The sequence below is a fragment of the Lithobates pipiens genome, unplaced genomic scaffold, assembly GCF_037356315.1.
Source record: "Lithobates pipiens isolate NorthernLeopardFrog02 unplaced genomic scaffold, aLitPip1_a1.2 Scaffold_19, whole genome shotgun sequence".
Classification (NCBI taxonomy): Eukaryota; Metazoa; Chordata; class Amphibia; order Anura; family Ranidae; genus Lithobates; species Lithobates pipiens.
In genome coordinates, this window is record NW_027507764.1 from 442,324,122 (window position 1) to 442,338,792 (window position 14,671).

General features: G+C 39.0%; 1 protein-coding gene across 3 annotated transcripts in view; it reads left to right on the plus strand.

Annotated features, from left to right (window-relative positions):
* The window catches only part of SNTG1 (syntrophin gamma 1), a 923,961-nt gene that overhangs the window by 875,235 nt on the left and 34,055 nt on the right, over positions 1-14,671 (plus strand). For all 3 annotated transcript variants that reach the window (XM_077492670.1, XM_077492672.1, XM_077492671.1), the window contains one exon: positions 11,813-11,851. In XM_077492670.1, the coding sequence (XP_077348796.1) occupies positions 11,813-11,851 (39 nt within the window). The remainder of the gene's footprint in view (positions 1-11,812; positions 11,852-14,671) is intronic.

Here is a 14,671-nt window from a genome sequence, read left to right on the forward strand (position 1 = left end):
TCAGAATCAGTTCTCACCAAACACAACATTAGCAGAAAGTGTCCAAAGGGTGGCGCTCAAGAGCTGAAATACGAAATACCTTGTAGTATGTCACTACATTCGTGTTTCTTGGCTGACAATTGTGTACCGTTTGTATGTCAGACAAGTTCACGGCACATGCCCTTCAGACAGAAGTCTGAGGCCGCGTACACACGCGCGGACTGTTCGCCCAACTTTGTCCGTCCAACAGTTTCGGCAAACAGTCCGCTCAAACTTAGCATGGACGGACATGGCCACACACGACGGACGAACAGTTTGCTGAAACCGTGCGCGATGACGTTTCGGCATGCACGACGGATCGAAAATTTCGACGTCCAATACACTGCAATGCAACCTTCCGACGTGGAAATCCTTTCTGAGCATGCGCGAGACTTAGTTGGCCGAACAAGCCTACACACGAGCGAACAGTCCGCTGAAACCTTGTTTCAGCGGACAGTTTTTCGGAATTTCCGTAAGACCTTGTTCGTCCAACTGTCCGCTGAAACTGTCCGCTGAAGCCCCACACACGAGCGGACTGTCCGCCCAAACACTGTTCAGCGGACAAGGTTGGGTGAACAGTCCGCCCGTGTGTACGCGGCCTGAGACTTTGTTGGGCAACGATCCGATTGTGTGTACGAGGCTTTCGTTTTTGAATTACAGGCAACAAGAAAGAGGGCAAATAGTGAGTTAATACTGAAAATGCACATTTTCTCTGAATGCATAAATACATAGTGACTTCACTAGTAGATTTTCCTAAATTCCATAATTTAAAAGCTTCATGAGTCAAACTGAATGGAAAATATGTCAGAAATGATTTGCTGAATGTACCAAGGTGAAAGTATGTGGGTCATAGATTTTATTGAAAACAAAGCAATTTTGTATAGCACAGCAGTGCGTAGTATAAAACCCTATGATGTCCTTAGTGAGCAAGTTTCCTAGAATTATTCTAACATGTAGAAGCTACAGTAAGGCAAGGAAAGATAAATATATTACAGAAATGATTTGCTGAACATACAGCAGTGTGGATGTATGAGTAACATAGGTTTTCCTGATAACCTTTTATTTCAACTGTTCATATTTTAAGACACACTTTATCAAGATCATCTTTGCTTCATAGTTCTAGAAATAAAAATTCAAAGGTTTTATAGTAGACTCAGATACTGATCTACAAAATGAGTAGGTAAGTCTGAAAGCAAATAATGGGCAAGATAATTCAATATGTAATAACACCACTGTGTAAAAACACAATGGAGAGCTGTTTCAAAACAAGAAAACCAATTTCAAACATATTTTGGATATTGGACACTCTTGTTTCACAGGGTTGGAATAACTGTACACAGTGGGGAAAGATTTGTACAAATGTGTCCAAAACCCTAAATATAATACTGGAAATGCATTTGGTTTCTTCTTTGTCCTTGTTTACTGAGTCAATTTTTTAAAATTACAGTTTTCAGTGCAAAACAATACAAATATCAATATTTAAGCTACAAACGCATAGCGAGTGCTATTAGCAATGTGTTTAAGGTAAAACAAGGGACAAAATACATATTCTCCATTTACATGAAGGTCAGGTTAATATAACCCAACACAGAGTCCCTCCTTACATTAGAATCTGCAGGGTTCAACTTTACAGTGCAAGGGGGAACTCTGATGTAAAAATGAACACTGTGGGCTATGATGTAAAGGAAAAATCTGTTGAGCATGATGTAAAGGGAAACTCTGATGTAAGATGGTATCTGGTCACCAGAGAACCCCCCCCCCCTCCCACAAACACACACAAACACACACAAACACACACAAACACGCACAAGTCTACAGAGTTCTTCTTTACATCAGAGTCTGCAGGGTCCCCCCTTACATCAGATACAAAGTTCCCCAAAAACTCCACAAAGTTCCCCTTTTGCATCAGAGTCCACAGGGTTTCCTCTGACAGTATAAGGAAGAACTCTGTGGACCCTGATGTAAAGGGTAACACTGTGGACCCTGATATAAGGGGAACACTGCAGACCATCAGTGATGTAAAGGGGAACGCTGATGTAAGGGGGTCTCTGGTCCCCATAGCCCCCCACCTTCCTTACACAAGATTCCACAGCTTTCCCCCGTACAGTGCAAGGGGGAATTCTAAAGATCCTGATGTAAAGAGGAATGCTGCATACCATAATGTATGGGGGACTGCTAGAGGAACACTGCAGACCATGATGTAGGGGGAGTTCCCCTTTACATCAGCTTCCATAGAGTTCCTAATCAGGGCGTAGGAAGGGGTCAAAGACAGTGATCATGGAGAGGGAAGGAGCCAAGGACATTTGTAAAAGTCACCAAGCTATGATATCACCATGCACCTGCCCCTCCCCCCCCCTTCAAACCCATCTGATCCATTGCCATATTTTTTACATGTGGCCGCTGTCCGTAATAGACATTTATGGATAGCTTGTAAAATGTCTGAAATTTAAAAAAAACTGTCCATAAATTTACAGACAATAGCCCTGAGTGCTGCTCTGTAAAAAAAAATAGTCCATGGATAAATACACTGAGAGTCTGTGGTATAACAGCAATTATAGCAATAATAAATGAATGGTAGAGGGCTGGATGAAGAATGGATGATGGATGAATGAAGGGTGGATGGATAGATAGAACAAGGTTCATCTCTGCAGCTCCCATAAGATCTGGTAAGGATAATTTCATGAAGCAGGAAAGAGCAAAAAACAAGGTGCTGAGGTTTATACCAAGCAAAAAACACCTTTATTGAAAGCAGCACACTTAAGCCTCGTGCACACAATGTGATTCTTGGCCAACCGAACGTCTTTGTTTTAAGTGCGTGTGCAAGGATATTGTCTTGCATACTAACGGTACACAATGGTCTTGCAACAAACACGAAAGTAGTGATGTACTACAAGGAATTTCAACTCTTGAGCGCCACCCTTTGGGCCCCTTCTGCTAATTATATGTTTGGTGAGCATTGATTCAGAGCATGCGTGTTTGTACTTTCAACTTTTGTGTGACAGATTTGTGTACTGACCATACGAAAATCTGATGTCAAACCATTGTCCACTGAAAATTTATTAGCCTGCCATTCAACATTTGTTGGCCGAAAGTTGGACAACATTTGTCAAAAGAAGCATACTAATGCCTCATACACACGATCAGACTTTCCGACCACAAAACTGTGGAATTTTATCTGACTTGTCTTGCATACACAGGGTCACACAAATGTTGGCCAACAATTACAAACGTAGTGATGTACTACAATGTTTTTCAGCTCTTTAGTGCCAACCTTTGGGCTCCTTCTGCTAATTTCATGTTAGTAGAAGTTTAGCGAGTATTGATTCGCGCTTTTCATTTCACACTTTTCATTTCGCACTTTTCAGTTCGCACTTTTCAGTTAGTTTCTGAACAGTCCTTCGTCACCCAGACATGTGGTGAAATTGGAGGAGATAACGTGTTATTTATTATTGGCCTTGGAGTTATTGCTTTGACATTATTCATTTGGTTGGATAATAATGATTTGATTTGGTATATTTTCTATATTTTTGAATGCATAAAATGGTTAAGTTCTATTGGCATGGATAGCATGTCTAATTGTATTTGTTTTCTTTTTTTAATGCACAATCAAAAAATTGTGTAGAATAATACTTGGCTATGTGTTTTACTTCAAATGAAAGTTTGGGAGTTGGCAGTTACATTTAAAAAAATACAATGAAAATTAACAAGGGACACCTACATAGTTGTAGTTTTGAGCTTAAAAACTACGGGATAATGATGCTGTGATAACTTGCCTCAAAGAAAAAGCATACTACTTAGTATGTATTATTATTATTAGTATGTAATATTATTATTGTAGTAAGCCTTATGCCCCATACGCACGGTCAGATTTTCCCATGGAAAATGCGCGATCGGATCATGTTTTGTCGAAAAATCCGACCGTGTGTGGGCTCCATCTGACTTTTTTAGTCGGATTTTCTGTCACACAAAGTTTGAGAGCAGGATCTAAAATTTTCCGACAACAAAATCCGATCGCATAAATTTCGATCGTGTGTAGACAATTCTGATCGACAAAGTGCCACGCATGCTCAGAATAAACAAAGAGACGAAAGCTATTTGCTACTGGCCTGTTTATAGTCCCGACGTACGTGTTTGACGTCAGCTCGTTCAGAATGATCGGATTTTCCATCAACTTTGCAACATGTTGACAGATTTTGTGGTCGGAATGTCCAACTGTGTGTATGTGGCATTATTATAGGCTTACCTTTAGGTACGGTAAAACATGAACAAATTGACTTTACTACCACTAGTAAAAAGGCAAAGCTGGAGCATAGTGGCCCCATAAAGAATAGTCATGGGAATTTGGTTACAAGTTGCAAGGAGAAGAAAACTGTGTTAAATACATTCCTTTTATTCAGTTTTTACTAAAGAAAAGGAGGGGCATATCAGACAAGATGGTATTGTTGTGAACACAGCGTGCAATGTTCCCACAGTACTAATGGAAGTCAGTGTCTAAAAAAAAAACTTGAAAAACTTTATATTAATAAATCACCAGGACCAGTTGGCTTACACCAGAGTGTCCGTTATTCCTAATCTATAAGGACAGCTTACTGACCGAAATGGTATCAGCTGACTGGTACCAATATTAAAAAAAGGGCCAAGATATATATCTGAAAACTACAGACCAGTCAGCCTAACATCAATGCTATTGGAGGGGGTGATAAGGAACAATATCCAATTTACTAATGACGCTAGTATAATTAGTAGTAACCAGCATGGCTTTATGAAGGGTCATCCTTGCCAGATCAACCTTTAAACATTCTATGAGGTGGTAAATAGACTTGTGCACAACAGAAAATTTCGCTTATTTTTTCCGTTCATTGTCATTCGTAAAATACATAATTTTGTTCTGTTATATTCGTTATGTTACGTTAATACGTTTTCTGATAATTCGTTATTATTCGTAGAGTGACAAATTAATTCGTTCGTAGTCATTGAAATTCGCTATTTATGTATGTATAGACATTCCTGATAATGATTCGTAGTTTGGAAAGTCGTTTGTTTATTGAATCTTTTAACACACACAATGACAAGATCTCTTCTCCTCGACTCAAATAGAATACAACAGCCTTCTAACTCAGTTCTCAGGAATGCACTTTGCCAGTAATCCATCCTCCGGCACAAAATTAATTAGCTGATTGGACTATAAGATTTACTTTGAGCTGATCTTTTGTTTCATTAGATCTTTAAAGAATTACCGAATCATGTCGAATTCATTCTTTATATTTCTTTCGTATTCGTTGTTATTCGTTATTTTTTTATTCGGACTTTCGGATGCATCCGAATGTCCAAAAGATGCAAAATTCAGACGACTTTCGATTCGTTACGAAACAAATTGCACAAGCCTAGTGGTAAACTGTAATCTGGATAGAGGTGTATATAGTGGTGTATCTGCATGTGATCTCAGTAGATCATAGACTTGTAATGGTAAGCTGCAGCCAGCAATGTTAGCAGACTATTAGCAAGCATTAAAAGGGTATCTACTCAAGAGATAAGACTATAATTCTACTACTGTACAAAACTCTGGTTCAACCACATCCTGAGTATGCCATCTAGCTCTGGTTTCCAGTGCTCAGGAGGGATGTGCTGGAACTGCAGAGAGTCCAGAAAAGGGCAACAAAGTTGATACCGGGAAATAAATAATAATGTAAATTTTTTGAAGGCAAAAAAATGTGCATTTATTGTTATTATTTTTTATTAGAAACCTGTAAAGCATTGCAGCAGCGATCAGCAGAACACAGGTGCATTGTCAGGCTCCTGTAGACTGGGTAGCTGTCTGCCCATACCTCGCATGGGCAAGCAGTTACTGAATGACAGCAAGCATCAATGAGCTACCTAGAGTGCTCATCTTCGCCCTGGTAGTTCATTGAGAACTACAAGCTGTCAGCCACACAACCACTTTTTTTTTTAAATTGTGACAGTGGGACAGTGGGAGAAGATTTTTGGACAGCTGTAACAAAAAGGGCTGGATACAGGTGTAACATGTAACATGTTATGAAAGCTGAACTTATCCTTTAAACTTACCAATATTCTCTTTGGAGAAGAGATGCTTTAACTGATTGTTACCCCCCAAAAAATCATGCTCCTGTCCCTTTAAGGCACGAGCTATAGAATAGTGCATTTGCCTAGTCAATTGCCCTTTTGTATCTCCTACAAATCCTGGTTCATCCTGCCTGAGCACGTTTATCATAGCTGCTGAGCCATGAGATCATGGTCAGTATACATGCCTCCATCATCTAGCTTCTGTCCTGTGCATCTGTGTATCTTTGTAGCTACCCCCTCTTCCCCCTCCTCTCTCCCTGTCAGCTCCATAGTGTGTAGTGAGAACACAATCTCACGAACCCTCCCCTATCCTCTCCTCACAGCCCTTCCCTTCGCCTTCATTCACTGATTGAGGGGAACCTCGTCCCACTTGGCTCTCTTAGACCGAGATACATGTATTTCTTCATGTATTTATTCATTACTGTGTAATGAACAAATACATGGAGGCTAGATCAATTTTAGCAATCCGAGTTTACAACCACTTTAACAGGAGATATTATTGCAATATTCAAATATCTCTAAAAGGTGATTCTAGCACATGGCCACTCAGTGAAGTTGGATGAGAAGTGGTTTAACCTTTAGCTGCGTAGGGAGTTCTTTACTGTTAGAATGGTAAGGATGTGGAACTCCCTTACACAATAGGTGGCATCAGCGGGAAATGTCGATAATTTCTAAAAGCACTTAAAATGGGCACAGACCTGCAAAGGTTGAACTGGGTGGACTAATGTCTTCATTCAACATTAACAACTATGTAACATGCACTTGGGCAGGATGTACACATGCCTAAAATGGATGAAAGAAAGAGCCAGGAAATTACTTGAACTTTCTTCACTGAAAATTATTAGGGATGGGCCAAATAACCCCACCCCCCCCCCGTTCGGTGTTTAGTTTGCACCAGAACACCTCGAACAGGTAAAAAGTTCTAGCAAGCATGCATAACCAATTGAAGTCTATGGGACACAAACATGAAAAATCAAAACTGTACTATATACCGTATTATATATACTACACGGACTGCACAATATACTCTGAACTCTATTATATATACTACACTGACTGCACTATATATTTTGAACTGTATTTTTTATACTACATGGACTGTACTATATACTCTGAACTCTATTATATATACTACACTGACTGCACTATATACTCTTAACTGTATTATATATACTACACTGACTGCACTATTTACTCTTAACTGTATTATATATACTACACTGACTGCACTATATACTCTTAACTGTATTATATATACTACACTAATTGCACTATTTACTCTGAACTGTATTATATATACTACACTGACTGACGGCACACTACGCTACCAGCCTAATCTCTATTCATTCCCTATATATGGCCACCGTATGTCAGGGCTGGGCCAAGCCCTTTCTTCTCTGAGCTGGCCGCTCAGCTGTCAGCTAATTGCCAGCTCCTATCTCTCCACAGTGACTCACCGTTTGATGATCCTGCTCATCTGTCCTGCCTATTTAAGTAGTCCAGCCCAGATGATCTCTGCCTTCACCTTTGTAACATCTCTAGAGACGCTCTCTTGTGTTCCTGTTAAAGACTTGCTTGGCTGACATTCCTTCTGGTTCCCTGACATTTTGGCTTGTCTGACTATCCTTTCCGGTTCCTGAAATCTGGCTATATTTTGACTACATTTACTCAGTTTACCATTTTTTTATTATTATTAAACAAGTGTGATTTAACTGTACTTCTGTCTCTGTCTGATTCATAGTTTCTGACAGCAGTCGAAGGCCATGAATTCAGAAGATGCAGTCAATCCACTTGTTGATAATATTTTTTCCAGATTGGATGAGCAGGATCACCAAATAAATCAGTTTTCCATGGTGTTACAGATGCTCACCTGGAATCTCCCACTGTGGCTGCTCCAGTACAACCTGTGTTGCAGGCTGTCCCTGCTGCTGCTCCAGTCTCTGTGCAGGCACCTGCCACGAGTATTACCTCTATAAGAAGTATGTCTTGTTCTGCTCCGCTCCACTTCCCCAGCGATTTGGGAGCAATCCAGTCCAGTTCAGAGGGTTTCTCAACCAGGTTGAGATATACTTTGAGATGCTTCCCCAGGTATTTCCCACGGACAGAAGCAAAGTAGGTTTTGTGATATCTTTGCTTTCTGAGAGAGCCTTGGCCTGGGCAAACCCCCTATGGGAGACGCAAAAAACGGTTGTCTTGAGTTACCCTCAGTTTGGCGCTTCTTTTAAAAGGGTATTTATACGCAGATTCCAACTCTCATTCATGGATAAGCTAATTGCAGAAAATCGTCACTCTATATCAGACATATATTGCCCTCTAAACGGGAAATTCACAAAACCTTTATACAGCCCCTCTGTGTCATCCTGGTTAATGGATCTTCCGGGTCAAGCAGACATATACAACATCCTAGCGGGCTACAAGATAACTAGAAGCATTACCCCATGCGAATCCTGGAGGGAAACTCAGTTCAAACTGATGCATAGGGCCTACTACCCATTTTCAATGACACATCCTTCCATCACGGGAACTACAGGTACCTGCCCATGGTGCTCACTTCACAAACCATCTCTACTTCACTGCCTCTGGCTTTGTCCACAGGTAGACACTTACTGGTCTACAATCCCCCAGTACATACAAAGAGTGACTAACTTCCTACCTGAAAAGGACCCTATGCTTTTATTGTTCAGTTTCCTGCCACAAAGAAAAGATTCCCCAGTGAACTCTAACTTAATTCCACAAGGACATCTTCAGTAGATACTTCTCACATTGCTTATAGCCTGCAGTAACATGTTCAATCACTAAATATCTACTGCACCTCTGACCTTATCTGAAACAATAAGAAATCTCAAAGCCCTGCTATTTGAAGAAAGATTGGATACCACGACCCAGCCTACACAGTCCAATAAAATATTTGATAAGATGGTCATCCTTCATCGACCATTGCCTGACATCTCATTCATCGAAAAGGGTCAAAGATCTAGGAAAAAATCACCTTCATACTTAACTATATTTATACATCTCTATAAGCTTCACATCAGAGGAGATTTTTTACCCTATGGTTACTCTTCAGATGCTTCCAGTATATTTCAAGATGTAAATCACATACCGTATATACTCGAGTATAGGCCGACCCGAATATAAGCCGAGGCCCCCAATTTACCCCCAAAAAAACTGGCAAACTTATTGACTCGTGTATAAGCCGAGGGTGAGACATGCCTGTCCATCCCTGTGTGTGTGTCCGTCCATCCCTGTGTGTCCGTCCATCCCTGTGTGTCCGTCCATCCCTGTGTGTCCGTCCATCCCTGTGTGTCCGTCCATCCATCCCTGTGTGTGTGTGTGTCCATCCATCCATCCATCCCTGTGTGTGTGTGTCTCCATCCATCCATCCATCCATCCATCCCTGTGTGTGTGTGTCTCCATCCATCCATCCATCCATCCCTGTGTGTGTGTGTCTCCATCCATCCATCCATCCATCCCTGTGTGTGTCTCCATCCATGTGTGTGTGTGTGTGTGTGTGTGTGTGTGTGTGTGTGTGTGTGTGTGTGTGTGTGTGTGTGTGTGTGTGTGTGTGTGTGTGTGTGTGTGTCCAGCCTACCTTTGTCCCGAGCCTCCGTCCCGTGCCTTGCCTCCTTGCCTCCGTCCCGTGCCGTGCCTTGCCTCCTTGCATCCGTCCCGTGTCGTGCCTTGCCTTGCCCCCGTCCCGTCCCGTCCCGTGCCGTGCCGTCCCGTGCCCTCTTCGTCGGCGGCCATTGTAAAGTTCAAAAGCTGCGCCGCCGCCTTCGCCTGTGATAGGCGGAACACTGAATTTCCCAGCAGCCTGTGTTCCGCCTATCACAGACGTCGTATCATCCTCGTCCGTAGTACGAGGATGATACGATGTCCGTGATAGGCGGAACACAGGCTGCTGGGAAATTCAGTGTTCCGCCTATCACAGGCGAAGGCGGAGCCGGGGGCGCGGCTTTTGAATAGAATGGCCGCTGTCTGTCTGCTCGACACGCTGATCGAGCGGGCAGACAGCGATGACTCGAGTATAAGCCGAGGGGGGCACTTTCAGCCTCAAAAAAGAGGCTGAAAATCTCGGCTTATACTCGAGTATATACGGTAGTTTTCTTACTATTGAGAGACTGTATTTCTGAGTTGCTGTTTTCCTTACCATTTAGTCCTCAGGGCATTGTTGGGGGTCACCCAGGGCGGACAAGTACCAAACGTCCCCTATCTCCTCCTCTCTTCCTCACCTTTAACCTCTTCCCTCTGTTATCTTTAAGACCAACCCCCCCCCCCTTCTCTCTTCCTTTCAAAAAAAAAAAAAAAAGTTTATTTTATTACAGTACATTAAACAAATTTGTAATGCCTATAAGATAACAATGTTTGTAATTTTCATTCTCGAATGGCATCAATAAAATATATTTGAAAGGAAAAAAAAGGGTATTTAACGTTTCCGCATGCTCTGCTTCTGCTACCAAGTGCCTCATGTCCAACAAATGAACAAATGAACAGCTGATGTTTGAGTCGAACTTACGTTTGACTCAAACATTGAGCCTATCCCTATGGAAAATGAAAAGTAGTCGTAGGGGCCCTGCTTATGACTGTATTTATCTATGAACATTGGAAAGGAAGACCATCACCATGCCAACATCAAAAAAAAAAAAAAAAAAATATATATATATATATATATATATATATATATATATATATGGATTGAACAAGTCAAAAATTGGTGGACTTTGTGTGCGCATAATGAGGAAGAATCAATAAAAAAGGTATACTTTTTATTACAGCATAATTAAAAAACATATAAACAACAACCTGTATACACACAGTTACCCAATAATGCAGTTATAGAGGGCTGGATATGAACTCCGGGAGGAGTACATATACACAAAAATTTATACTTTTTCATTGATTCTCCCTCTCATTATGTGCCTACAAAGTCCACCAATTTTTTTGACTTGTTCAATCCGTGTATATATTTAAACAATGATATCAATGCTGTACACAAGAAAATGCCATCCCAATACTTCCAATTACAGTTAATTGTACACATACACTTCCAGCACTTACTCCACAGGATTACATGCACAGCTTTTGATAAACAGTGCGAATGAAACACAAGTGTCCTCAGAACCCCTGTGTAAACAAGACCTTATAGACCAAGATGGATATGATGAATAAATTGGCAAAGCCAAGAGCTCTTTGATGTATGGCGACAGTCTGTAGATATATAGATAAATACTAGATGCTCCCTGTAATAAATTTAGTATAAAATAGTGAAAATTGTCTAAAGCTACAAATTACAGTAACCTATTAACTCATCTCAGAAATAAAAGATCATATATTATATTTTCTTTTTTGCATGTACATTTCATTATTTGCGGATTACTGAGAATGTTTATGGCAGTGCTGTAGGAGCAGATAATTGAGCTATCAGACTTCTGAGCTGTTCTACATTCTTGGGAGACCACCTGCCACTTATGTGCTGTCTGTATACATGTAGTATAACCAATTAGGGGTTGTAGTGAAGCAAATTACCATCATTTGAGATTATTGAGGAGCCAATATACTAACTAGGTCTGTTCCATTTCTTAACAACTGATTTAGTAAACATAAAGTTGTATCCCTGGTTAAGGGCAGTTTGGCCTTATAATATACTTTACAATGAGTAATAATATTATATATTTTTTAAGATAATTCTAATGTTTATATCTTGTCTCCACAGATAAAGAAAATTAACAGAAACTTCCCTGTGAATCAACAGGTATGTGTAGAAATTCAACAGAAACACAGACAATATTAACAGATAATATTACTTTATTGATGTTAAGCATACTGTGGTTTCAACATACTTGACATAGGTTGACTTATTTAATAAAATATCGCAAGGTACCAAGTTTAGGGCACACTAAATACCAAGTGTAGTGCAAATGTAAATTAATCAGGTACCTATCACGCACTGATTTGGATTCAGTAAGCTGAATTCTGATTGGTTGGTATATGTTGCTGGCCTTAGTTAAATTTTTTTCATATTATTGATGTAAATTTAACTTTTTGCTTCACAGTTTAGAACTTTAATTTATAACAAGCAAAAACATAATTACATGGGGTGATTTGGAAAAAACGCAAATTGGGAGAATAAAGGCTCCCATTATTGATAGAATGATATGATGGAGAAATTGTAGGAAATAGATGTTTAAGGATAAAAGGGAAAATTAATGAACAGTGTGATTTGCAGGCAAGCACATGCAATTTAACTAACTAGCAAATAAATACATTTGGAATGTTCATAGTTAACGTAAGAACATGTACAATTATTCTAGCAATTAGTACCTAGTCTTGTTAAAATAGTACTGTATTAGAGTTTTGTAAGTTTACTATAAATATATTTCAAAAGATAAGGATTGGATATGTCGGAAAGTAGCATTTCCAGTACTAATAATATGATTCCATCCTTTTAATTTTTTGAAGAGTTTCTCTTTTATGTACAGATATATAATTTCCATTAGTTTATGCTAGAGGGGGCATTATACCCTCCACTGATGATCTTGATCGATTTTTTATGTTTGTTGCATACCAGGTTCTATTAATAATACTGCACTACTTTATAGGAAACTTTAAATACATGTAGGGTGGTTATAAAATTACTGTAAATGTCAAGCTCCGGAAAGTGATAGCGGAATAACAAGAGGTGAACTTAGCCCTAGAAGAACAGGACCTAATCTTGATTTGGAAAGAGTTTGGGGCCTGAGTCTAGGAATATTGTTTTTCTGTAAGGACATGTTAAATGATTTAGAGATTAACACAGATACTTGTATGCACCTCAAGGTATGTATACTTCATCACCTTTGTTACTTTAGGTACTTTTTACACTAGGTTAGGTCAACCTAATTTTTATAATTTTAATTACATTTATTTTATTGTCAGAAAGGCATAAAAATATTAGAAAACAAGCATACTGCTAACACCAAACCAAAATAAATGATAGGTTTAATATATTATTATTAAACTTGAATTCAGTTATTTAGATATTTTATTAGTCTTCTCATATACATATGAAACATTTATATTTGGTCAGATGTGCACTTTGTTTCAACATCATTTCTACAGCTCAGCTAACATGCATATGTCTGCCAGTCACAAATATTTGGCAGGTAAAACAGTTCACAGCAGTGTGCCTCAGATGTGTATTTAGCTGTCTGGCTACAGTATTACTTTGAGTAAAGAAGCTTACTACCATTCACAAATCTATAAATGTCTCTTTATTTATATTGATTGTAAGGTTATTCTCTATCCCCTTGAATTTTGTGGTAAAGCAGAATTACTTTTTCTGCTTGTTATCAGGCATTAAAGGCTCCAGGAGGCTTATGTATGGATGTCACCAATGTTCTTAAGTCATGTTACTTATGAAGGCAATGTGTTTAAATGTCCTTTTGACACAAAATAATTTTTCCTCAAACTTTTTCAATTCTGATAAGCTCCTGATAAGATGTGAAATTGACTTTTATCTTCTCTAAGCATTCATTTGGCACAATTTATATGTAATTGTGTAGGCTGAAAGCTGGGCACATTCTGCATTTTACATATTTCGATTTTTAGGCTGTATTCTTTATATTACACATTTTACTACTTTTTAAAGTTAATAGTGGCAAACATGCAATAAGTTGCTTTGTTTTTAGCCAGAATATTTGAAACTGAGGTATTAAATTCAGCTCATCAATGGATCATGGTTTAAGAAGGTCAAACTATTTAATATAAGGCCCTCAAATGCAAAAAAAAAAGTTTGGAATCTGTGTATTGCTACACAAAACAGGAGGACCCAAAGTTTGGAAACTATGTGTATTGCCCCACAAAACAGGGACATCCAATTATGTGTATTGATTCCAAAAAATGCACCCGACCAATGAACCTAGAGTCCAAAAAATTTTAAATTTTTAGTATTATAAACTAAAACAGTTTTGGTATTACATACACTTTTTTAGAAGCATATAAAATGTGTATATGAAAGACAGCAAATATGGAACACTGAATAAGGTAGGAAACCACTAAAAAACTACAGATAAATGGTACTGAATTAAGAATAGAAATAAGTAAAAATCTAACAAATCAAATGAATACATTCTATAGAACCAGGATTTCCTTTTGGTATTTTAAGTATTTGTACAGATAAGGTGAGTGAAGGGCTAGCTGTCAAAACGCTCAGCTTCAATAAAGTCATTCTCCTTACATACCAGTACATGCAGTTTATTGTGTTCTGTTCCACACTGCACATTGTAAAGATGCTTCTTGTTTGCTGGGGAAATGAATGTCTTCCTCTGCAATTATTTAGTGACTCTCCTTACATACTAGTATATGTAGTTCATTGTGTTCTATTCCACACTGTACTTTGTAAAGATGTTTCTTGTTTTCTGGAAAAATGAATGTCTTCCTCTGCAATTATCACTTCTCTTAAAGATCAAGCATTATGTTTTAAAGCTTTTTGTTACTTTATAATGCTGCAAAAGAAATGTGAAGATCAGGTTGCTAAGCAATGACATCAGTGTAGTTCTACCTTGGTAAAAGACAATCTGCCTTGTACAAGAGA